Source organism: Nyctereutes procyonoides, unplaced genomic scaffold, assembly GCF_905146905.1.
Source record: "Nyctereutes procyonoides isolate TBG_1078 unplaced genomic scaffold, NYPRO_anot_genome, whole genome shotgun sequence".
In the NCBI taxonomy this organism is placed as follows: Eukaryota; Metazoa; Chordata; class Mammalia; order Carnivora; family Canidae; genus Nyctereutes; species Nyctereutes procyonoides.
The window spans coordinates 5,654,447-5,681,744 of NW_026575029.1; the positions used below are offsets into that span (position 1 = coordinate 5,654,447).

The 27,298-nt window shown below is 40.8% G+C and overlaps 1 protein-coding gene across 1 annotated transcript in view; it reads right to left on the bottom strand.

Annotated features, from left to right (window-relative positions):
• Positions 1-27,298, bottom strand: part of WWC2 (WW and C2 domain containing 2) — a 204,768-nt gene that overhangs the window by 21,662 nt on the left and 155,808 nt on the right. The window contains exons 12-21 of the mRNA XM_055315697.1: positions 26,651-26,780; positions 26,034-26,114; positions 25,851-25,937; positions 21,639-21,831; positions 19,707-19,871; positions 8,955-9,079; positions 6,623-6,821; positions 4,844-5,008; positions 3,391-3,483; positions 1,039-1,281 (exon numbers count right to left, since the gene is read on the bottom strand). Of these exons, the coding sequence (XP_055171672.1) occupies positions 1,039-1,281; positions 3,391-3,483; positions 4,844-5,008; positions 6,623-6,821; positions 8,955-9,079; positions 19,707-19,871; positions 21,639-21,831; positions 25,851-25,937; positions 26,034-26,114; positions 26,651-26,780 (1,481 nt within the window). The remainder of the gene's footprint in view (positions 1-1,038; positions 1,282-3,390; positions 3,484-4,843; positions 5,009-6,622; positions 6,822-8,954; positions 9,080-19,706; positions 19,872-21,638; positions 21,832-25,850; positions 25,938-26,033; positions 26,115-26,650; positions 26,781-27,298) is intronic.

Consider the following 27,298-nt stretch of genomic DNA (forward strand, 5'->3'; position numbering starts at 1 on the left):
ATACCGATATGTAATATGTTTTGTTGCTTAAACTTTCTTTATAAATTATTGGGATCAGTTTGATTCCTAAAATTCATTCATTAAGTTTCTGAGTTCCATCCAGGATCAGTAGTGCTAGTCCATTAAACGACTCAGTTTCCCTACAGTACCACACATTAGTGACCAAACAATAACTATGGCCCAAAAAGGGAAGTTTAGATTATGGACAAGATTTTCTATTAGTTTAAGAAAGTTTCTAGTCTATTTCAGATTTCCATTCAAAATGGTTGAAAGAGAATGTTTTGGCACTTGTAATATTTCAGCTATGTGGAAAATTCCATATGTTTATTACATATGGATGTGGATACACTCCCTTACACCCAAATATGAATTCTAAACTTCAGAGAATAAACCAGTTGGATAAACATGCAGGTTCTAGAACATTTTGGTTGTAGATAGGTGGCAGACCAATGGAAATATTCCCTTAAAAGTACCCTAGTTTTTAATCAGTGATTTTATCTTATTTTGCATAGTTACTTGTATGGTGGAAGGGGACGATGCCAATATGTGGAGCATGATCTTTTTTGAAAGAAAGAGAAAAGAAAGAATGAAAGAAAGAAAGAAAGAAAGAAAGAAAGAAAGAAAGAAAGAAAATTTAGAAGCATTACAATTAATAATGCATTTACAACTGAGGTGGTTAATGAATCTTAAAGAGCTACCCAGAAAAGTCAAATGAAATTTGTCATTTATATTAAAAGTTATGCTGGACTGATTTGCCAAGTCTTGTGTCGCTGCTGAGCAGAAACAGAGACCAGTACTCTCCCTCACGGCCGGTGGGGTCAGGCTGGAGGACCTCCTATCTGTCCCTTGGCAGGACCACTCTCTTAGCAGTATCCTCGGTTAAAAAATAAAAAAGCCTATGACAATGAGAAAACAGTGCTCTGAGTTCCAGGAAAAGGACCTGAAGACTTCATCAAACCGAGTTGAAAATGGGGGGCCTCCCACGGGGCAGGCTTTAGGACCCGCTCTTTGCAGGGGGACTGTGGGGTTCCAGAGTACCTGTTTCTCAGCTTGTTTCAGGAGCTTCTGGAATCTCTCATCTTCTAGCACACCCGGCGGCAGTTCAGTCTCTCCCTGAGCTTTCAGCTCCTCCAGCTTTTGCCTCAAGCCCCTGAGGGCCTGCAGCTCGTCATTGAGGCGGCTCTGCCGGGTGAGAGACGCCTGAAGGTCCAGTTCTAGGTCTAGAGATGTGCGCACTGGGCGTTCTGGTGCTGTTCTTCTCAGGACTGGCTGGCACACCGTCTGCAGAGTTAGAAAACACAACGGGACACCCTTATTATGTGCGTGCTCATTACTCTGCTCTCCGTCCTCCCTGGCACAGGATGGCAAGCATTTCTTCACTCCCTTGAAGTGAGGTGCCAACTGGCCAAGTGACTCGCTTTGGCCAATGAAACGTGAGGGGCAGTGATGGGCACCACTTCCAGGGAGTGGCCTTTCAAAGCTAGTGTGCCATGTGCAATTTCTGTTCCCTTCTAGCGCGACAGCAAAGATTCAGAGGCCGAGGCCCCAACAGGGGGAGTCCTGAGTGAAGACACAATGTGCAGAGCATCTAGCCAACCTGCGATGCACAAGTAGCTAAGTGAGAAATAAACTTTTATTGTTTTAAACCACAGAGATTTATTTAAGTTGATGTCCTAGTACAGCCTCTCCTAACCTGGCTAACTTACTGCACAGAGTCACCCTCTGTGAAAAAGAAATACAAGAAACTCATGCTTCATCCATTTCAGGACTCAAGACTGCACCCCCAGAGCTTACCCCTGAGCTGTCCTTTCCATAGGTGTGGGCCAGAATGCAGCTGGTCAGCACGGCTAAGATTCCGAGCCCCTCCTCTCATCAATAGGCCTAAATCCCAACTCCTTCCTCGATTTCCCATGGTCTGATATCACTTTCATCAGTGAACCATGGTGCTCTTCCCAGGGCCAATCTTATCCATTTATCAAGAAACAATTATTGAATATATGTTAATAAATGTCTGCTGGGGAGGTGGGTGGGGGGTGGCAGGCCAAACCCCAGGGAGAGAAGCCTCACTTCTTCACCTTGAAGGCCTCCAGCAGTGAGCAGTGGAGCTGTGCCTTCTGGGCCATGGGAAGTTATGGAAAGGAGAGATGGTTCAGGGCTGGTCATGCTTGCTTGACAAAAGGAAGTCAAACAAGGCTGGGTAAGATTGCATAAGCAGAGGGGAACAAGGGGAGTATTTTTTGCCTACACTGTTGGCAGGGGGAATGGAAAATAAGAGGTTATGAATAAAAACTGGTACTATTTGATGCAAGAGGAGAGACTCCAATTTGAGAAGAACTCGGGCTTGATGATCTGGACGACAGTGGTGCTCATGACAGATGGCGGGGGGAGGGCCTGCTGGTCCCTTCCTGTTCCAGAGCCTTGCCCAGGGCTGGAAAGCTTGTACTGGCTCCTCCTCACCCAACACATATCACTGTAACATTCTCCAACGTTCTGTAATATTCTTATCAGGTTCCCTCTATTCAACCTCTGCTCTAATGAACTTAGTACACAGCAGAATCACCTAGATACACTCTTGGTGACTGTATTACTTGCTTTTCAGAACCAGAAATCCTTCCTAGGGGTTATGTACATGCAGCCTTTCTGGGGACTCCGATGTGCAGTGGCATGCTGGCCAATGTTTGACAAGTGGCTCTGGGTGGGGGCATGGGTGGAGAAAGAAGCATGGCTGTGGAGGGTTTGCCCATGGACCTCCTACACATAGTCTTTTAGATTCTCCTAATCAGATGAGCTCCTTCCTTCCTTTTTATTTTTTTCCTAAAGATTTTATACATTTGAGAGAGAGCAGGCATGTGTATGAGCTGGGGGAGGAGTAGAGGGAGAGGGAGAAGCAGACTCTGCGTTCAACACTGAGCCTGACATAGGTTCGATCTCATAACCCTGAGATCATGATCTGCCAAAATCAAAAGTCAGAGACTCAACCGAGTAAGATACTTTTAAGCAGGTAGCTAATACTGTGTACTCCTTTACCAGAATATCTGTCCCTCCGAAAAGGTACGAGGTGCTGCACTCTTGCTCGAGAGCCAGATGCAGTGTGGAGACACAGGGCCATCAGTGTGCTCTGCAAGCCCCTTTTTCATCCATATTGCAAAGTGAATTTCCTGGCTTAATGATCAGAGGATCCAAGCCAGCCCCGAATCTCTGCTCGCAAGCACACCATCTCTCCGTCTCCGTAACTAACACAACAGCTGTGTCTCTCTGGAATGACAGTGGCTTCATTCAGTGGCCCAAGAGCACACAGCAATGATGCTCAGCAGTCCTGGTTATTTATGCTTCACAATTTGTGATTCTGGATTGGTCAGAGGCAGGGAGATGTCGCCGAGGAATACATACCCTTTTGACTCTCAAACTGCGCCGTTCAGTGGAGTTTCTCACAAACAGTGATTTTTTAGCCAGGGTTGAACTGTCACTGTCACTTCGATTCAGCTGGCAACAAAGGATAAAAAAAAAAAAAAAAAAAGAAAGAAAAGAAAAAGAAAATCACTGCATAACAGAGTGCTAGTGGTTTAGCGCTGAGAAGTTTATCAGGTAAAGCAGGTAGTAATGAGCTTTTTTCTTTAAGAAAATCCTCCCCAAACAAGTTTTTCTTGGTTCAATGTTTTTCTTAAACAACTACGTTTTCTTACATAATTTCAACAATTGCCTTTTGGTGGTAGTTATCAGAACTCATGCACTGAGATGATACATACTTGGAAATACAATTATCCTTTGTATTTGAAGCTAATTTGCAATATTCATTTATTTTATTTTATTTTATTTTTTTGCAATATTCATTTTTAAAAAGGAAGGTCTGTATAACACATGGGGTTATAACAAGGTCAGAGTTCAGTCAAATTTAGGACCACCTAGATGGCTCTTGGCCCAGACAGCCTGTGCTCACCCCTTCATCTGCTTCAGGGCTTGGCTGAAACAGCACCTTCTCAATGACACCTACTTTGAATCCTATTTTAACCTAAGACCTTTGTTTTCATCATTCCCAATCCCCCTTAACTTGCTCTATTGTTTTCCAGAGAATCGGTCCCCACCCAAGACACTTCGTAATTGGTTCATCAGGTTAATTGTTTGGCTCAACTCATAAGGATGTAAGCTCTGCAAGGGCAGGGCTCTGGGGCTCTTCTGTTCACAGAGGAATTCCAACCAGGTGTCTAGAAACATGCTTAGCAGCAGGTGCTTAATAAAAATGTTTGTTGAATTGAATGAATACATTCAGAATTCTGGAAGCATTTCCTAAGCCATTTTGTAATATTAATATATATTACTAGAGGTCGTAAATACTTCTGGAAGTAGAACTTGGCAAACGGATGCAAATCCCACCACATTCTCTACAGACCTATGAATCTGATTCGGTGTCTGGAGGCATTATCAAAAGATGATTTTTGTTCTCTGAAACCCAAGTCCCAATTTTGGTTCTGCAGGATTAACAACGGTTTGAAGCATGGATGATATACAGCAGGATTATAAAAAAAATATTTAAGTCTCGAGTCATTTTAAGTTTCTAAAACAGACCGAAGTACAAATACACTCGGCAGCCAGGTCCTTAATTTCACATGCTTGCCAAATAAATGGCTGAGAGTTAATGAGACATTAAATTTAGGAAAAGGAAAAAAACAACCCAACCTCAAAAGACCCATATGAGTGTGATATTTCGTGTATGTTTTACAGCATTTCTAGCCATTCGTACAGCAAACGGCGAGCCACAGTTGGGAGTCTGAAGACTGCTGGTGCGCAGTCTCTTGTCATCGGTGGGCCACCGGCTGGCGGGAGGGCAGGGCACTGTCCCCCTTACCCGGCAGATGTACTGGTTCCGCTCCCCGGGGGAGAAGGTCTGGGAGCGCACGATCACGCTGCTCCGCACAAAGGGGCGCTGCCGAGCGCTCAGGCCGCTGCGGTCTTTGGGGCGCACGGCCACCCCGGCATCCCCTGCCTCATCCGTGTTTGTCTCTTTATCAACCTGGAAAGGAAGGCAGAAATTTGTCAGGAGCGGATGGACGTGGATACATTTCCACTTCTTCTAAGCACAAAAGCAGCATCGAATCTCACGACAGAGCCTCACCCAGCACTGAGGCCACTTGGGAGAGAAAGGCTGGGGTGTTAATCCTGATGGGAATCCAGGGGGAGGGCTTTCCACTGAGTTAGGAAGTTACCTGCAGGGGGGAACACAGGGCGCCCATAAATGCGGGTCCTGCCTCTAACATCAGAGCCACACGACTGAAGGCTGAGGTTTACAGAGGGGAAATGTGGTTCTGTAGAGGATACTTCACCATGGGGCGCCTGGGTGGCTCAGGTGGTTGAGTGCCTGCCTTCTGCTCAGGTCATGATCCCAGGGTCCTGGGGTCGAGCCCGCATCAGGCTTCCTGCTCAGCGGGGAGCCTGCTTCTCCCTCTCCCTCTGCCTGCCACTCCCCTTGCTCATGCTCTTTCCATCAAATAAATAAATAAAATCTTAAAAAAAAAAACACTGTTCACCATTCCAATTAGTGTTTTTTTTTCCAAATAATGATACAAGCAATTATATACAAGAAAGTGAAAATATACTACAAAGTTACAGGCTCACATAGCATATGAATTATAACGTATATAAAAACAGCAACACTGTGAAGCTGAGTTTGGATTTTTACTGTCTCTTTGGAAACGTAATGAAAAATAAAAGGTAAGTAACAACACAAGGTTCTGAAAATACAAACTGTACAGGCGTAGGCAGATGTTTATTGTTGATCTTCTGTGTATAAAAGGATTCCCACCTGCCTACCTCCTTTATCGAAGCAAGTCTTCCTTTGGTCAGGGTACAATACTATTTTCCCCAGGAAAAAAGAACTGGAATTTCCAAGACCCCATTACCAACATCCCAAGTCTGCCAGCATCCTCCAAGCTAAATGTGATTCCTCGTCTCCACCAACACGTCTCTCACTCAAACCAGCAAACTTGCTGCTGCCTAACTTGGCTGGCACCTGCACGGAACCCGACTCACTGCCACGTTCCGGAGCAGGCTCCAACCAGAACACCACCTGACCGACATGAACTTTAAACGTTCACTTCAGGTTTGAAACTGAACTAAAATGACAACATTTACAAAACTTAACACAATTAAGCAGTCATCCTGCAATCTGGTAGTCATTCTGGAAATGCTTTTAGTATATATTCTCAGGACATTTATAGAGATCTAAATGGCACTATTCATCTTTTTTTTTTTTTAAGACTTTATTTATTTGACAGAGAGAGAGCACAAGCAGGGGGAGTGGCAGGCAGAGGGGGAGGAAGAAGCAGACTCCCCGCTGAGCAGGGTGCTCAATGTGGGGCTCGATCCCAGGACCCTGAGATTATGACCTGACTCAAAGGTAGGTGCTTAACTGAGCCTCCCAGGTACCCCACTATTCGTTTTCTAATATAAAATTTAAGTGAAGAATGAATATTTGGGGCCCTTTAAAAATTTTTACAGTGTTTCCAATGCCTCCTACAGCCTATCTCCACAAACGCCTATCCGGAGCAGCTTTGGCCCACAATCCTAACACGGAATCGGGGCGGGAGGCAGACTCGCATCGGTGTTGGAGCCAGTGGCCGGTCCTCACCAGGGTGCACGGCCCCGCAGGTGCCTGACGGCTGCCGCCCTCCACGCAGTGGCTTTCCCTCCTGCCCGCGTCCTCCTGCCCGACAGGTGCGCTCGGGCTCGAGCACCAGCCCCCCGGACGGCTGCTGCCCTCCGGTGACTTCACCTCGGCCTCTTCTTCAGACGCAATTTCGTCGGAGGCCTCTCGCAGCATCGTTAACCTGTGGTGAGACAAGACAAAAGGAAACACACCCTAGGTCAAGCAGGGGTGCTCCGCGAGCAGGGCAGGGAATGGGGCGCACGGGTGGGGGGCTCACGCGTGGCTCCAACTGCTCCTGAAACGCTCATGAAAGATACAATCACCATCTGACTCTCTAGCAAAATGCAGCAAAATCACCATGCTTCAGTACTAAGCAGTTAAATTAATGAAGTTTGACCTGATTCCCAGGTATTAAAATAGAAATATTTTGAAAAGCACATATAAAATGTAACCCCATCATTTAAAAACCTGACACTCACTATAATGTAACTCGATATCAGTTGTTTATTTATTGTAAAGTGAGTCAGACTACAGGATGGAGGGACTCCGCTAAAAGCGAATGAAGACATAAGCATGGAAAAGCTCCATTATTGGGGTGCCTGGCTGGCTCAGTCAGAGAGCACGTGACTCTTGATCTTGAGATTATAAGTTCGAGCCCCAGGTTGGGTGTAGAGATTACTTAAAAATAAAATCTTAAAAAATATATATCCATTATCAACTGTGCTTACAGTCTAGCAGGGGTAAAACCCTATCTGTGTAAAGGGGGTTTTACTACTGAAATAACAAGAATCCTAATGCCAAACGATCTTGTCTCTAACAGAAGCCATGGCATGGGCTGGGGTAGTGTGTCCAGAATGTACATATGGTGTATATATAGTCCGTATAAACCGCATTGACAGGAGGGCAGTAGTACCAGCAATGTCTCATGCTTTGTTGCATTCTATGTCCTTAGAACAGAAACACTTTTTCCACTGATAACTGAACATCCAAGTGTAATTGTGATTGGAGACATTCTGACAAATTGGCACACGCCAGTAATTAAACACCTAGTCATGCAGTGAGCATAGGGGGCGGAGCTAGAATTGAATTCTGGGAACTCTAAATTCCTTTATGCTACATACCATGTGTATTTTTTGAAATGTATATGAAGCAAATTATATTTTATACATACGAAGAAGGCTTAGTATTCAAAAATACCATGATGAGCCTTACAATCTCTTTTTTTTGCAGTGCTGATTGGTAACCATTGTAAAGGGCTTCTGATAAGACCTAAGTATGTATCTGTACCTTTTTGCCACACTGTAGTAAGCTGTTCCTTCCAAATGTCCAAGAGTTTATTTGTGACCTATCTTGTCATTGTTGGCTTCTAACAAGTTTTATACACACATATGTATATGTATGCTATACACATATGTGTTAACAGTAGTTCAAACATAACAGCATAAGCAACTGCATATACATTAAAATCAATCCAAATAATTTTACCTACATACTTTAAAAACTCATACAGGGCAGCCCGGGTGGCTCAGCGGTTTAGCGCTGCCTTCAGCCCAGGGGACCTGGGATTGAGTCCCATGTCAGGCTCCCTGCATGGAGCCTACTTCTCCCTCTGCCTGTGTCTCTGCCTCTCTCTGTCTCTCATGAATGAATAAATAAAATCTTAAAAAAAAAAAAAAACAACTCATACATTGACAAAGATTTATTTTTAGAGAAAATAGTGCAAACCAGGAAGGAGAATTCTTTCTATGTGTGTGAGTCTAGACAAAAGCTATAGGACTCTCTCCTTTTTTTTTAAAGGGTGGGGATGTGGATAATGAGGAGGGAGCAGGAAGAGGAATGGGAGTGGTAACAAACAGAAAGTGACTACTCAGAAGCTGTTTTCTAGATGTGTGCTTTGACCAGCCCGACCTAGATGGTACAATGGTACTTCTGGCAGTTTAAGGAAAAAGAAAGTACGTTTTTAAATTTATGTATGAATTGACAATAAACTACCACACCTTTCAAAACAGGTATTTTTAGAATTAAAATTTACAACAGCTCAGGAAAGAGTGTCAGAACTTAAGGAAGCAGGAACAAAGAACCTCCTTCCTGTGTTAGCTCTGCCTCTGCCTGCAATTTCACTGTTGCTTTCTTCAACTCTATAATGACCCAGGAGAGGGTCTTTCCCTTAGTGGCAGCTCCCTGGCACAGCACTGCCCTTCCATAATTCCAGGGTAAGATCTGGATCTCTAAAGGTTTCCCTGTAAGTTTCTTATAAGAAACTAAATACATCCTCTTTGAGTTCTCAAATAGCAAAGGAAACAACTGTTTTTACCAATCTCCATCTGGACCTCTTTGCTCTTCTTCCTGCCCTGGTTCTTCCTCTTCTTCCTGTGCTAATTCTTGTTCCACAGCCAGCAGCTCGGCTGATGTTCTTGCAAGTAAGGCTGACACCGCATCCTGGGGAATTGAAAGCATATGGCAATTAATATTATCTATTTTGAGAAATGACTTAAAAACTCATCAGATGGGGGCTTAAGCTCCCAGTCATGAAAAAGGTGGTACTAGACCCAATTCTCCACTGCTGGGAAAAAATATGAAGATTGAATAAAATAAAACAAAAAGCAACAGACAAACAAACCTCTAGCTGTTTTAAGGCAATTGAGACCAAAGGCCAAGATCCCGGGGAAAAGAGAAATCAAGAGGTGAAGCTACATCACTGCCACTCTTCTCCCCTGGAGACGTGTGTTGATTCTAGCAGTGAGGCACAGAGGCTAAAACTGTGGCTGTGAAGAACAGTGGCAATATCGGTAGGATAAAAAGATGAAAACTGAGCTGAAGACCACCAAGGCATCAGCATACGAGGGGCCAGAGAAAGCACCTGTAGTGAGTCCAGCATTCTGCACAATATTTTTATTGGGCTATTTTTCATTCCTAAGCTCCATATGTGAAAGCAAGAGGTGAGAAACTAAACAAAACCTAGCTGTGAGGAGGCTAAAACAGGAAGCAGATGCTTCAGCTTCTTTATGGTCCTAGGGAGAGAAAAATTGGAACTCAGGTCCTCCAAGTGATCCAGGTGATCTGCTCATATTGTATCTGCCTTCTGGAAGAATATTAAATCCTCTTTGGAGGAAGGTATCAGCCGGAGCCTCTATCATTCTTCATCCATAATATCCAGCATCCACTGGAAACAGGACCCAATGTGAAGGCCAAAAACAACAACAGATAAAGTGAGAGGCAGACCTACAGGTGATTCATATATTGCAGTTATTTAGAGACGGAATTTAATTACTATGTTTAAGAACACTGATGAAATGATGGAGAATTTTGCTAGCGTTTGCAGAAAGAACACCACATTAGCACATCAGAGCGAAATTGCTGAAAATCAAAGATAGAAAAATTTTATCAACAGTGAAAAAAAGATGCATTATTTTTGAAGGATCAACTGTTCTCCAGCAGTTCAGAAGAATCAAGGGAAACCACATGAAAACAAAATGGTTATCTTCAATGTGTTCAGAAGAATTAACTGCCCACCTAAATTCTGAATATGCAGAAAAAAAAGTCCTTCACAAGTAGAAATAAAGACTCTGACAGATCTGCACTAGAGAAAAATACTAAAGGGAGTTCTTCAAGCAGAAGGAAAATAACCCAAATGGAAGCACACTAAAGCAGAAAGAAATGAAATACACCAGGAAGGGTAAAGATGTGGGGAAATCTAAATGAATGCTGACTGTCTTTAAAACAATAATATCTTGTGGGATTTAAAATACATGTAACTAAAATACATGACCAATAAGTTCACAGAAGGAGGAAAGGGAATAGAGTTGAAGTCTTTTAAAATTCTTGTACGGCCTGGAAAAAAGTAAAAACTTTAATTTAAGGTAGCTTCTAATAATGCATGATATAATCACTAGGGACACAGCAAAAAAAAAAAAAAGACTATATTACTAATGATCTAATATGGGAGGGAATATGAAATTTAAAAAATACTTGACTATTCCAAAAGAAGGCAAAGAAGGAACAAAGACAGTATTAAAAGAAAACAAACAATAAGACAATAAGCTCAAACCCAAATATATCACTAATAGCATTAAATGTAAATGAACTAAATATTTCCATTAAAAGGCAAAGGTTTTAAGACTGGATAATAAACCAAAGGCAACTATATATATGGCTTACTAGGGAAACATTTTAAATCTAAGAATTCAGAAGTAATGAAGGTGGAAGGATGGAAAAAGATAAACCATGAAAACACTAACTAAAAGGGGCTGAGATAGCTTCATGACTACCAGACAAAACAGATTTTAAAACAAGGGGTAAAAGGGGATCGATCCCCTGGGTGGCTCAGCAGTTTAGCGCCTGCCTTCAGCTCAGGGTGTGATCCTGGAGTCTTGGGATCGAGTACCACATCGGGCTCCCTGCATGGAGCTTGCTTCTCCCTCTGCCTCTCTCTCTGTATCTCTCATGAATAAATAAAATCTTAAAAAAATAAATAAAACAAGGGGTATTAGAACAGATAAACAGGGATATTTTATAACAATAAGATGGCCAGTTGAACAGAAAGATATGACACAATGCTAAATTTATATTTACCTAAAAATATAGTCACAAAATTCAAAATGCAAAGATGAACTAAAAGGAGAAACAGACATCTATAATCGTAAGTTAGAGGATTTTAACATACCTCTCAATAACTGGTAAAATAAGTAAACTGAAAAATCAGTAAATGTGGAAGATTTGAAGGACAAAATTAACAAACTTGATCTGCAGAATACATTCTTTTCAAAAACACAGAGCTTTTACCAAAAGTGACCTCATGCTAAGCCATAAAGGAACTCTTAATATTCGTATGACTGAATAGTATGTGTTCTATTCTCTGAAAACAGTAAAATACAGCTAGAAATCAATAGTAAGAAGATAACTAGAAAACCCCATTGTTTGGGACTTGAGTAAATATACTTCTTAAAAAAAACCTCATTGATCAAAAAAGAAATAACAATGGAAATTATAAATTATTTAAAATTCAATTTTAATAATATCCTATTATCAAACTTGTGAAAAGCAGCCAAAGCTGTGTTCAAAAAGAATTTTTTAGCATTAAATGCATATATTGGAAAAAGAGGTTGCTAAACAATGATCTACCTCAGAAGTAAAAAACGTATAGCAAATTAAACCTAAAGAATATTGAAGCAAGGAAATAATAAAGAAATGAGCAGATTTTATAAAATAGAAAACACATATATAAATAGACAAGGTCAAAAGTTGTTTCTTTGACTAAAATAAAAAATTTGACAAGTCCCTAGCAACAGTGAGGGGAAAAAAAGAAATGGTGCAAATTACCAATGGCAGAAACAAAACAGAACATAGCAAGATCCTTGTGTACATACATGAAGATAAGAAGGTATCATGAATAACTTTGCCAAAATATAGATAAAATAGACAAATCCTATAGAAAATACTACTTATTAAAGTGAATGCAACAGAATTCAACAGTAAGTTGGAATAGTTCTATATCTAATAAAGAAATTGAATCTGTAATTAAAAAACAGTTCACCAGCCCTTTTCAAATGAGATTCCATGATAATTAAGCCTTAATGCCCTCTACCATCCATTATATCAAAACAAAACAAAGCAAACATCTAGAATGGTATAGGTTATTGGTCATCCTTGGGAGAAATAAGAAAGTAGTTACCCAAAACATTTTTTACAGTGCTTACTTCTTTTGTAGAGCCTTAATTGAGAATGGCTGCTTATAACAAAGAAAATTAACACTGGGCTGGTAGATTTTCTTGGGAATTCTTCAAAATACTTAAGGAAGATATGACACCCATCTTACAAAACCTTCTGCAAAGAGTAAAGAAGGAATGCTTTCTAACTTCTATTATGAAGCCTGTAAAACTTGATATCAAAAAATGACATTACAAGAAAAGAAAATCAAAGACTAATCTCTCTCCCAAACATAAATAAAAAATAACCCAAAGACAAAACCAAGAAATCAAATCTAGCAACATATATAAAAACACATATAAAATACACCACAAAGAAGTCTGTTTTATTTTAGGAATCCAAGGGCGGTTTAACATTCAAAAGTCAATCAATGTATAATCCACCACATTAAGAGAAAAAAGAGAACAATTGTGTAATCAATTTAAGGGCTAAGTACACAGTAAAAATGTTTCATAAAATTCAATATCCATGTATAATAAAAAGTCTTAGCAAACTAGAAAGAGCAAAAAACTTCTTTAATCTGATAGTGATTATCTATAAATAGCCTCAAAAATCATTCTAAATGACAAATTATTGAAAGTCTTCCTTCACTTTGAAAAAAGTATAGTACTTCCTACAAAGGTAGACTAGTAAGCCAACAGAACAGAACACAATATCTAGGAACAGGCACGCATAGGTCGTTGCATGTATGACAAAGATGATACAGTGATGCAATTGCGAAAGAAAGTCTTTTCCAAACCATGAGAGACTCTTAACTCTAAGCAACAAACAGGGTTGCTCGAGGGGAGGTTGGGGAGGGGATGGGGTAACTGGGTGACAGGCATTAAGTAGGGCACGTGATGTGATGAGCATTGAGTGTTATACTGTATGTTGGCAAATTGAAATTAAGTTAAAACAACAACAACAACAAAAAAAGAAAGTCTTTTCAACAAATGATGCTGGGTCAATCAACTATCACATGGATAAAAAGGAATCTTGACCCCTACCTCACACATAATATAAAAATTAATTTCAGATGAACTACAGATCTAAATGTGAAAAGGAAAGCAATAAAGCTTTTACAAGACAGGAAACCATCTTCATGATTCGGAATAGGCAAATAGTTCTTAAATAGCAAAAGAAAGCAAGCACTAAGCATACAGGGAAAATAGATAAATAAGACTATGTTAAACATGAGTACTTCCATTCACCAAAAGACAACATTAAGAAAATGAAAAGGCAAGCCACAGAATAGGAAAAGATATTTGCAATAGACATATTTGACAAAACACTCAAATCTAAAATTAAGAACTGCTACCAATCTATTAAAAAAAAAAGATAATCCAGTAGAAAAATGGGCAAAATCATGAATAGACATTTCATGAAAGATGACATCCATCTGGCCATTAAACATTATAATCAGGAAAATGCAAAAAACACAACAGTACTATATCACAATGGCTAAAATGAAAGATGATAAAGACATATACAAGATACTAATAGCACTACTCATAATAGCCCACAAATTAGAAACTCAAATGTCCATCAATAGCAAAATGGATAAAGAAACTGTGATATAATTATAAAATGAAATATCACACAACACTGAGCACAAATGAACTACAATTACACAAAATAACACAGACAACTTGCATAAACGTAATGCTGAGTATGAGACTCCAGACATAAAAGGACAAACACCAAATGATTCTATTATATAAAGTTTGAAGACAGAAGTCAGAATAGAGATTACCTTTAGGGAAGAGTGGTGATGACTAGGCTGGGGCACAAGGGAGGATCCTGGAGTGCTGGTAATGCACCATACCCTGATCTGGATGGTGGCTACATAGCTGTGCTGACTTTGTGCAAATTTACTGGAAAACTCACATAAGATTTGTTATAAATCTCTCTATCACTCCTCTCCATAAAAGAAACAAGTTAAAGTGAGATTAGAATAAGACAAAAGACTAATTAAATAGTATATATACGTATAACAACACTGTGGACCAACCAGACCTAACAAACACCTGTAGAATACTCACCCAATAAGAGCTGAGCAAGCTTTCTTCTCAAGGGCACATGAAACATTCTTTAGAATGGTAGCATATGCTAGGCCATAAAACAAGCCTCAGTAAACTTGAAAGGACTGAAATCATACAGAACATGTTCTTTGACCACACTGTAATAAAATTAGAAATCTGTAGCATAAGGAAAACATAAGAAGTAACAAAGATGTGGAAATTAACACATTCCTAACCAATGAGTCAAGGAAATCACAAAGAAAATCAGAACATACTTAGATGTGAAGGAAAAATAAAACATACCAGTTTGTAAGATGCTGCTCCAGCAGTGCTCAGCAAGAAATTTATAGCTAAAAGTGCCTGTGTTAAAGCAGAAGAAAGATCTCAAATCTATAAGTTTCTACCTTAAGAAAATGGAAAACGGGTACAACTAAAGTAATCATGAGGAAGGAAAGAATAAAAACTACTCCCTCTCTCTGTTTTTTTTCTTTCTCCCTCTTTATTTTTTAAAAAGATTTGTTCATTTATTTAGAGAGAGAGAGAGAGAGAGAGAGAGAAATAGTGGGGAGCACAGGGAGATGGAGAGAGAGAATCTCAAGCAGATTCCCTGCTCCATGCTCAGCAATACAGGGCCTAATCTCAGGACCCTGAAATCATGACTTGAGCCCAAATCAAGAGTCAGATGCCTAACTCACTGAACCACCCACGGGCCTCTCTCTGTTCCTCTTCAAAAAATCAAACAAAAAAACAAAAACAAAAACAAAAAAAAACAACTCAGGGTTTTAAGATCAAGTCTTGCATCAGGCTCTCCACTAGGCCTGGAGCTTGCTTAAGATTCTCTCTCTCTCCCTCTGCCCCTCCTCCAAAATAATAATAATAATAACAATAACAACAACAACAACAATAATAAAGACTAGAGTAGAAATTCATGAAATAGTGAATAGAGAAGTACTAGAGATGATCAATAAAACCAAATGGTGGGGATCCCTGGGTGGCTCAGCGGTTTAGCACCTGCCTTCGGCCCAGGGTGTGATCCTGGAGTCCTGAGATCGAGTCTCACACTGGGCTCCCTGCATGGAGCCTGCTTCTCCCTCTGCCTGTGTCTCTGCCTCTCTCTGTCTCTTATGAATAAATAAAATCTTAAAAAAAAAAAAAAAACCAACAAAAAAACCCAAATGGTGATTCTTTGAAAGATTCAAAAAAGTAAAAACTGTTAGCTAGACTGACCAAGAAAAATAGCCAGAAAGCTCAAAGTACTGAAATCTGGAGCCAAGGAGGGACTATCACTATCAACTTTAGAGACAAAATTATAAGGGTTACTACAAACACCTGTTTGCCAGTAGGTCAGATAACCTAGATAAAATGAACACCGTTTGTTTCCAGAAAGACACAAACTACTCAAAGTGACATTATAATACAATTCTGAGTAGACTTATAACCGGTAAGAGATTGAAACAAAAAACTTCCCACAAAGTTCAAACCGTGAGGGCTGCACTGCAGAATTATACCATTTAAAGAATTCATACCAATTCTTCTCAAACTCTTCCAAAAGGTTGATGATGAAAGATCACTTCCTAACTCATTCCCTGAGGCCAAAATTACTCTGACGTGGAAACTAGACAAAGACATCAGGAGAAAACTCTGAATACAGACAAAAAAAGTTCTCAACAAAATACTAGAAAACGGAATCTAGTAACATAAAAAGGATTGTTCGCCATAACCAAGTGGGATTATCCTAGGAATGCAAGGTTGGTTTGACACCTGAAAATCAATAAAGTATAAACAGAATAAAGGACAAAAACCACATGTCATCTCAATAGATGCAGAAAAGCATGGTTAAACCCACAGCCTTTATGATAAAACACTCAACAAACTAGGAAAAGGATTTCCCTCTACTTGATGAAGGGCAACTACAATAAACCAAAGCAGAAATCATATGTAGTGTTGAAAACCTGAAAACTTCCCCCTAAGATCACATCCATGACAAGGAAGCCTGCTCTCACCACTTCTTGTGATATCGTACTGGAAGTTCTAGCCAGGGCGAAAGGGCAAGAGAAAGAAATAAAAAGTAATTGGAAAGAAAGAAGTAAAGTCAACTCTTTTTGCAGAAGATATGATCTAACATATAGGAAACTCTAAGGAATCCATGAAAAAAACTATTAGACCTAAAAGTCTAACTTAGTCTAACCAGTTCAGTAAGGTTGTTGCAGGATGCAAGATAAATGATCAAAAATCAATAGTGCAATGAATAATCTGAAAATGAAATTAAGAAAATAGTTCTATTTATAATAGCATTAAAATGAATAAAATTAACTAAAGAAGTGCAATTTTGGGCTCTGATGACTGTAAAACACTTTTTAAAAAATATTTTATGGGGCAGCCCTGGTGGCCCAGTGGTTTAGCGCCGCCTTCAGTCCAGGGCCTGATGCTGGAAACCCTGGATCGAGTCCCACGTCAGGCTCCCTGCATGGAGCCTGCTCCTCCCTCTGCCTGTGACTGCCTCTCTCTCTCTCTGTGTGTGTGTGTCACTCATGAATAAATAAAATCTTTAATAAACAAATAAATAAATAAATATTTTATTTATTTATTCATGAAAGACACACACAGAGGCAGAGCCATAGGCAGAGGGCGAAGCAGGCTCCCTGCAAGGAGTCCCATGTAGGACTCAATCCCAGACCCCAGGATCACACCCTGAGCTGAAGGCAGACACTCAAACACTGAGCCACTCAGGTGTCCCGACTACAAAACATTTTTTGAAAGAAGTTAATGAAGATCCAAATAAACAGGAAAATATCCTGTACTCATGGATCAGAAGACTTAAAACTTATGATGACAATACCCTCCACAGTGATCTATAAACTTGATGCAATCTATATAAAAATCCTAGCTGCCTTTTTTTTGTAGAAATTGACAAACTGATACTAAAATTCATGTGGAAATGCAAGGGACCCCAAATAGCCCAAACCATCTTGCAAAAGAAAAACAAAGCTGGATGACTCACATGTTCTTATTTCAAAATAACTACCAAGCTACAGTCATCACGGTAGTGTGCTGTTGGCACAAATACAGATACACAGATTAATAGAACAGAATTTAAAGCCCAGAAATATAAATGATCACACTTATGGTAAACTGATTTTCAGCAAGGATGCCAAGATAATTCAGTGGGGAAAGACTAGTGTTTTCAATTAAGTGGTACTGGGAACAATTGCATACCCACATTTAAGAAAATGAAATTGGACTGTGTGATTTACCTATCGTGAGTAGGTCCAATTGGAGCCAAGGTCTCTGATCAGAAACCTAAAAATAAAACTAAACTTTAAAACTCTCAGAAGAAAACACAGGAGTAAATCTTTATGATGTTCAGTTGGGCAGAGTCTTCTCAGATATGACACCAGCAGTGCAAACAATAGAAGATAAAGCAATATAAGAGACTGTAATCTGGACTTCTACCAAAATTTAAAATTTTGTGCTGCAAACAAAATCATCAAGTAAGTGAAAAGAAACCCACAGAATGAGAGAAAATATCTGCAAGTCATTTATTGGATAAAAGACTTGTATCAAGACTATATGAGGGACTCATAATTCAATAAGAAAATAATAATAAAGAGATGATAATAATAAAGTAAAATAATGGAAAGATGAATTCATTTAAAACACAAAGGATCCAAACAGTTCTCAGAACAATTTTTTAAATATACAAATGGCCAATAAGTCCATGAAAGCATGCTTAATATCATCAGTCATTAGTGAAATATAAATGAAAGCCACAATGAGACAACACCTCACACCACATTGGATAGCTAAAACCAGAAAGGCAGATTTGTAACACGTGGCAAGAACTTGGATGACAGAGGCCCTCACCCACACTGCTGGTGAGAGTGTAAAATGGTGCACCCACTGTGGAAGACAGCTTGTCAGTTCCTCAAAACATTAAAACGTAGAGTTACTATATGACCCAGCAGTTCCACTCCTAGCTATGTACGCCAAAAGAGCAATGAAAATCTATGTCCAAACAAAGCCTTATACAAATGCTCACAGCAGTGGTATTAATAATAGTCAGAAAGCAGAAACGTGGGCAGCCCGGGGGGAGGGGGGGCTCAGCGGTTTAGCGCCGTCTGCAGCCCAGGATGTGATCCTGGAGACCTGGGATTGAGTCCCACGTCAGGTTCCCTGCATGGACCGTGCTTCTCCCTCTGCCTGTATCTCTCTCTCTCTCTGTCTTTCATGAATAAATAAATAAAAATCTTAAAAAAAAAAAGCAGAAACAGCCCAAATACCCATCAGCTGATGAACAGATAAATAAAAGGTGGTATATCCATATAATGGAGTATTATCTGGAAATACAAAAGAATGAGGTACTAATACATGTTAGAATATGGACGTGCCCTTTGCTTCCATTTCACTACCTACCACAATGTCCACTGTCGTTCTTGCACACAGTAGATGATCAATAATAATGTGACTTCTGCTTGGTAAACTCTTTTCTCATAGATAATCGAAAATAAACTTGAACTCAGTAACAACATTCACAGATGCCAAGTCAGTGATGAATGGCCTCCCAAAAGGCTCCTCCACATTATTTAAAGTGTTGAATGTGGATGACTGTTGGTTACAACAAACTTCATAGAAAATATTGTTTTATTGATAGAACAAATAGAAACTAAGATACTCTAGCCTTAGTAACTTGACGTGTGCAAATGATCCGAGTTCCAGATGTATGACTTGACAGTGGAATCAAAGATGTGAACACAATGTATGAAACTATAAATTTAAATCAAAAAGTTTTCCGTGGTCACCTAAACCAGCTAAGACTCTGCATCAGCTTATTTTGACAGAAGGAAGTGAGCAGAAATGGATCCTTCTATAAACTATACTTGAAGAGAAGCTGGAAATTATCTTTCTGGTTTTGCCGTTGCTAGGAAGCTGGAAGGAATGGGTAAGCTTGGGGGAGGGAGGGGAGTGAATGTGAGCTGGAACACACGGGTGCCACAGCCATTCCACATTATTTCTTTTAGTCATAATGCCTTTCTTTCTTTCTTTCTTTCTTTCTTTCTTTCTTTCTTTCTTTCTTTCTTCTTTCTTTCTTTCTTTTCTTTCTTTCTTTCTTTCTTTCTTTCTTTCTTTCTTTCTTTCTTTCTTTTCTTTCTTTCTCTTTCTAGATTTTATTTATTTATTCATGAAAGACACAGAGAGACAGAGACATAGGCAGAGGGAGAAGAAGGCTCCCTGGGGGAAACCTGATGTGGGGCTCAATCCCAGGACCCCGGGATCACAACCTGAGCTGAAGGCAGATGCTCAACCACTGAGCCACCCAGATGCCCCAGTCATAATGCCTTTTTATTCCAATTTGGACTCACCAAGTCTATAGAATCTACTAATGGCTGATTTGGTTGAAATACAGAGTCTTCATTTTCTTCATCATTCTTTTTGCAAGACATTTGCTTAGAAGGAAGCAGGTTATACCACAGAGTAAAAATCTCGTTGGAAAATGGTAAATCAGCCAGACTGATCTGAGTTCCAGCCTGTGTGAAATGAAGGGGAGGAGGGGGGAGAAAAGAAAAAAGAAAATGTTTAATTTCATGTTTGCTTCCTCTCATAGAATTATTGTGCAAGCCTGTTTGAAGGTTTAAAAAAAATGCAATACTCATGATAGAAAGTACTGATAGATTTTTTTTTTTAAACCTGAAGATGTGACTAAGTAAGAAATAACCCCAATCCAGAAGCTAACCCTAGGATTGTTTTTGGCATACTATTTTGCTAAAACTTAACGACTAAACATGTAACTTTTTGTAAGTGTAATTATTTTTTAATGAAAAGTCCAAAAATAAAAATTAAAAAAATAAACGCATAAGCATAAATCATAATGCCTCTTACAATGTGCTATAGAAGAGTCGTTTGATTATTACTCACAAAAACCTATCCAGTGTAAAATTCAAAAACAAATAAAAACTCTACTGTGGTTTTTAAATGAGAGCAAAATTTTTCTTTGGATTAGTAGAATGTCAAAAAAAAGCTTTTATATTCCAGCAAATGGCACATATGAGCCAGAATCTAATTAAACTGTACCATTTTTTTTAAAGGCTATTAATTAACATATTTACTAACTTTATGGAGCTTCTGACACACATATCTATTGAAGTAATCTGACAGCCTAATGAGTCTGTTATCTTTGCTTCATTTTATTTATTTGCGAGAGAGATTGAGAGAGACAGAGAGAGAACAGAGCAGGGAGAGGGGCAGAGGGAGAAGCAGGCTCTGAGCAAGGAGCCTGACTCAGGGCTCGATCCCAGGATCCCATCCATGATCATGACCTGAGCCGAAGGCAGATGCTTAACAGACTAAGCCACTCAGGCACCACTTTGCTTCATTTCTTGTCAGGTAATATCATCAAATCTTTTTTATATAAAGAAAAAGAAATACTACTAAGAAATCTATCACTCTTTTAAACTTTGTTCATGATGAAGTGTGCATCGTGAAATGTGGTTTTGTGTTTCCTACTGTACCGCAGAGAAAAGTTCAACCAGAAACCTGTGCTGTTGTTTGAACACGTGACCACCCCTCTCGGTGCTTGCATTTGAACCCCTTATGTAACTCTTCTGGTATGTAATGGTTTCCCAGTTATTGTGCACAAAGGTATGTTAAACTCACCATTAGTTATAAATGAAGTCCTTTGCATTAGCATTTAAACATCCTATTCCTCTAAACACAATATTTAAGTCTTCCTAGAATCTATAATACCACGTCTGGGGAGAATATAATAAAGAGACTATATACTCAGTCTCCTCCTTAATTTAAATTTGTAATGGTGAATTATGTATGGGATGTCCTTTTGATATGTGGCTCCATCATTCACTAGCTGTGCGACCCCGGACACGTTACTTCTCTTTGCAGTTGTTTCTCTGAAAATAGGGGTACTCATACCTTTTCCCTAAGACTGTCATGAGGATTAAATAAGGTAACGTATACAAAGCACCCAGCAGAAGACTCCTGTTGGGAATAATAAGCATGCTCCAGAGTGATAATGACGACAGAGGTCAAAGGGTAGAATGGGAGATAGATTTTACACAAGATCACAATTAATAAGCAGATTGGAAAGTTCTTGAATAAGAGAATGAAAACCAGAAATCACTACTTCTGATAAGAAAAAAATGAAACCACCAGTGGATGTGCCCAAGGCCCTGGGCAGATCTGTGGTGGCATCAGGGCTGGCAAAGCAGCAACTAGAGAGTTCTTCTCAGCATGCCTCATCAGAGGCATTTTATGGTAACGGGAATCGTGAAACGACCTACCAGGCATTCTTCGCTTCGGTGTTTGCTAACAGAGCAGAGATCTACTCTCAGTGTCTTCTGCTGTAAGGCTGTTTGGGAAATGGCCACTCTGAACATGTCGCTGAATAGGATGGATTCTGTGGCTGGATGGACTTTTGTTCGAAACAGACAGCTGACATCGGTTGAGGAGGGAAGCAGAGCAACCCTGAAATACCTGCAAAGGACAAGAGTGAAATGGATTTCACAGGTACTTCAGTTATACCAGATTCACAGTTTGCGTTTGAAATGATCTGCACAAGAGAGAGACGCAGGGGAACACGGAGTTCATTATCAAGCTGGAGCTTTGCTGCCGTAACGGGTCCACCTGCGCTCAGCGGCAGAGAGGCTCTGTTCTTAACCCGCTCGTGCCGACTGTGCCCTGCACCTGCCACTCCCCACAGGGCTGCAGCGAAGGCCCGACAGGGAAGAGAAGACGAGGAAAATCTGTGGGGCAGAAGAATTTAACGTCCCACCTGCCGGGGTACTGCCAATTCCAAAATAAAGTGTTTTTTTTTTTTTTAAGCTTTTATTTATTTATTCATGAGAGACACAAAGAGAGAGGCAGAGACACAGAGAGGGAGAAGCAGGTTCCCTGTGGGGAATCTGATGCGGGACTGGATCCCAGGACCCGGTGATCACAACCTGAGCCACCCAGGCGTCCCCAAAATCAACTTTTCTGAGCCTGGGAAGATGGGATCACACCAAGTAAACTTTGTCCCAGTCATCCCCAGTATTAAATTTTTATTTATTTATTTATTTATGATAGTCACACACACAGAGAGAGAGAGAGAGAGAGAGAGAGGCAGAGACATAGAGGGAGAAGCAGGCTCCATGCACCAGGAGCCCGACGTGGGACTCGATCCCGGGTCTCCAGGATCGTGCCCTGGGCCAAAGGCAGGCGCCAAACTGCTGCGCCACCCAGGGATCCCCCATCCCCAGTATTAAACAAGGGGTGCTGGTGATCCTTCCAGGAATGGAATACATTATCCTATTAGTGAAAAAGAATGGCTAAGTAGCATATCGTGAAGCAAATTTACAAATATCATTGTTGAGCATCACAGAAGTTTCAGAGACGACAAACTGTTGTAAGAGCCTTATGCTTTGTAAAATTCAGAGGAAGAATTAAAGAAAAACAGCAACTTCTAATGCTACTTTCAAGTGATTTTTCTAAGCACACGTTATATAAGGATTCACAACTTTTAGAGATGGCAGGAGGCATTTTCTTTTAAATCTCAAAAGGAGAATGCCCACTAAATCCTTACCCTCTAATTCTGAGCTGGTCTAATTCCTATTCTAAAAGATGCCTTTCTCCGATTATGAAAACAGAAGAATGTCCTATTATTTCTGTATTTGCTATCAGAATATAAAATTGATGATGGAATATGTATAAGTATGGAATATCAGAATATAAAAAACCAATCATGGAGATTCAGCCTTAGGGGACGAGGGGGCCTTGGGTGCTTGCTGTTGAGGCTGGAGATTTAGCAGAAGAAATCTGTTCTTGAAAGCCAGGAGGAGAGGTATACTACCAAGCTGGCATGGAGGGAAACAAAATTTTCCACTTCTCCAGACTTCAGTGTTACTCCGTACCAGTGGCCTAACCACTTCTGTGACTCCAGGATGTTTCCACATGCAAAAAAAGGTTTACATGGTTAAGAGCCCAAGGCACAGGGGAAAGAAGGTAGGGGTATTTTTCCTTTCATTCTGCTGCAGGTGAGGTCACTCCACACAGGAGCCAGGAACCACTCACAAAAACACTGTGGCTGCTGCCAAACAGCTGGAGCCTAAGCTCTCTTTGCTGTACTTAATAACCAGAAAGTAAATTTTGAAGTTAGGGGGGAAAAGAAAAAGAACTATTTTAAGATATTTTGTTTTTGGCAGCGTCATTAATTCAAACCAAGGCTTTCATTTCATGGAGGAGCTTAAGAACATGGCGCTAGACATCTCAGGAAGGTCCAGACCAGTCAGACAAGTGGTTGCCCAGGAGCTGCGGGCAGAAGAGCCTGTTGCACTCACTGCCTGAGGACTGCCTGGTCCTAAACTGCACTGGCTGTCACCGCACCTCAGGGGCACTTTGCCACTTTGTGACTTCCTACGAGGAAAGGGAGCATGACTGTGATTGGCTTGGCAGCGGCACAACATCTGGGGAGGCCTGCCCTTATGGCATGATGTTAAGGATGTGTGTTCTTGGGACTTCTGCAGTTCTCTCCTGGACTTGTGGGATGGCTCTCCCTGTTCATAGGTTTGATCCCTGGTGGAGCGGTCTTCTCTCAGACGTGCTGCATTAAAATGAAAAGGCTGCCAACGCTCCAATATCTCAGCCTACTTACTGGTAGGGAGAAGTCACAAATTACATTGTCAAGCCAGTCTTCCCTGAATACTACTGACTGGCCTTCCTAATGTCAGTCTGGGGAAGCAGGCTCTCTAGGGTGATGTAGACACTCCCCTGTAATCCTTCCCTCCTTGTATTATCGCTATTAATGCAGATCCCCCCAAACACCCCACACACCTTAATTTCAGGAGATCTTGCAAGCCAACTTCCCTCCTGGAATCCTATTCCCTTCCAATTTTGATGATTGTCAATACACAGACATCCACTAGCTCTATTCTTCTACTGTCCACTGAATAATCTCCATCTAGCTATATCTTTTTAAAAATATTTTATTTATTTGAGAGCATGGGCACAAGCAGGGGGAGGGGCAGAGGGAGAGGGAGCCCAATGTAGGGCTCGATCCCAGGACCCTGGGGTCATATCCTGAGCTGAAGGCAGAGGTTTAACCCATTGAGCTATACAGGCACCCCATCTAGCTATATTTTTATTTAGATCTAGTTTCTTTTCTCTGACAATTCTTAGAATATTTGGATGTGAACTTAAAAGTAAACCCTTAGGGAAAACATCCAGAACTCTTACATTGACTCTATTAAATGTCCTTTGCATTGAGGAATATACTCTATTACTAAAGGAAACATCCACCTGGCTGGGTGCAGGGTCTTGGAGGTCACCCCTCAAGAGTTCTTTCTTATTTCCAAGCCTTATACTAGCAGATTGAACGTTTTACTAAGTGCAGGGCTATAGGACACAGAGATTCTGGATCTGAAGTCACAGGTGCTAAGATGAAATCTGGCTTCCTTCTGGTGCTCTTTAGCCATAGACCTTTAAGAGAGTCCCCGAAACTCTGACTCCAGAGTGTGAGTGGTGATGACGATCGCTAGAACAATCGTCAGGAAAGAGTCTTCAAACAACAGGCTGTGAAGCATTATGACATCACTTCATTTGACAAAATAAAGTAACCTCAAGAAATTAATGGTCACAGAGAAGTGAATGCTTGATGCTAAGGAATGCTACTTTTTTTAAAAAAAAGATTTTATTTATTTATTCATGATAGATACAGAGAGAGAGCGAGAGAGGCAGAGACACAGGCAGAGGGAGAAGCAGGCTCCATGCCAGGAGCCCGACGTGGGACGTGATCCCAGGACTCCAGGATCATGCCCTGGGCCAAAGGTAGGCGCTAAACCGCTGAGCCACCCAGGGATCCCCAGGAATGCTACTCTTACATGTAGCATGGTACGGTGTTTGGCAAAGTTGTATGGATAAATGAAATTTAATCACTACATTTTCTTTTCTTTTAAAGATTTTATTTATTTATCAGAGAGAGAGAAAGACAGAGACAGCACAAGTAGGAGAAGCAGCAGGCAGAGGGAGAGGGAGAAGCAGACTCTCTGCTGAGCAGGGAGCCTGACTCTGGGGGCTCCAACCTAGGACTCGGGATCATGACTTGAGCTGAAGGCAGACACTTAACCAACTGAGCCACCCTGGCATCCCAAATCACTACATTTTCATGTAAAAGATTAGAAAATTACCTCAAACCAACGGAGGTATAATGAGACAACAACAAACATTTTAATTAATTAAAAGAATTAGGCCCCAACACAGCATAGTACAGAATTTCTGGTTGTAAAGGGAGATGAAAACATCTTGGTTCCTATGCCTGATAACGAATCTGTTGAATAAGGATCAAAATCTAATACACATTCTCCTTTTCTTTTCATTTTATCTGCTGTGGGTTGAGACTTGATCAGCCCTGCTATGTCTTTTCCATCTTCGTGTAAATGAACTGCTCAATTACAATGTATAATTTATCATAAGTGAGCAATTTTCAGTTCTTCAATTTGTTCTTTGCTAATTTTACTTACACTTTTGAAGTATGAGGTATCAAGAAGGCATGAAGATTTCGGAGCTGTGCTAAAATCACCATGAAACTTGACCTTTTTGCATCATATCTGTCAAAAGAGAAGCTGATCAAACAGGGAAAGAGCACGGGCCCACCAGTCCTTGCAGAATTCTAGAACTGCCCCCTCGGTGTGTGTGTCCCTTACCTGAGTCCGATCTGCACCTGGGCAGTCTCCACGATGGTGACATCCCCTTCACTGTAGGGAACATCTTCAACTTCACTAGGCCTAGGGACAGGGCAACAGTGGGTGCAGGTGAACCATTTATGAACGGGGTATTGACTATTATGGTTACTGTTTGTCACTGACTCATTCTGAATTAACAGCACTCGCGTAGCGCCCAGGGACCTGACCCCAGTGAAAGCTCACTCTTTTAGTCTTTCTTCACCTTTTCAAGAGAGTCAGCCTCTGAGCCATTAGGGGACAGACTTTCTGATGCCTGACTTTTCTGAGCCTCCCTGGGGTACCCCACACCCCTAGACACACTCCAGGCTTTCAGAAATGTACTGGAGATGCTTCGTGTGTCAAACGGGTGGTGGCCAGCAACTCTAACTTTCTCGTTAAAATCAAGTTTTAAGTCTCCAACGGCGTCAGATGAGATGTTTTTGGTATACTGAAATTTTTAGGCACACCATTTCTTTAACGTCTATAGCCCTTCCACTGCAAAGTGGAATCGGGGCGGCAGGGCACCCACAGGCTAGAGCCCACCCGCACAGCTAGGAGGAGATTCGGTGTAACCGAAAAGCACTCCTGCGAGTCCTTACTGTTTCACGAAAGCCTCGTAGACCCCACTGTCTCCAGCCACAGACTCATCAGACACGGCAGCCGACACACAAGCAGTCTTCTCCCCAAGCAAGTGGATTACTCTTCTTTTTGGTAATGATTTTTCCACATCTAGGGAGGAGAGAGGGAGCGTACTAATTAGGATTCATGATTAGGAAAAGTTAGGTATAAAAATACACACGTGGTTTGGTTGTGAGAGAGCCAAAAACATTTCCATCTGAGAATCGAGGAGGTTACTGTTTTGAGTCAACACATGTGGCTGATTCAAGGCATCACGACTTACAGAAGTTCCTGGGATGCCAGTTATTTTGGTCACCGTTTGAGAAACAATGTGGTTTCTCTTCGTCCTGAAATATCTGAAGGGAAAGGATAAATGACACACATTCCCACTGGCCCCTTGCTCTCTCTGTTAGGGATTCCCTGTAGTTACCAAATGCTCGGTGGCAAGGAGCTAGCTGCGTCCCTCAACTATGAAAGATATTCCTGTAAAAGAGAGCATCTAGCTACTCAATGGCAAGAAAGGTTTCGGCCTCTTTTGCTTCCCCTTCTCTCCACATGCCATATTCTACATCTCCCATGCTACCACGCTTAACAGAGTCAAAGAAAAAAAGTCTTTGACTTATACAGAA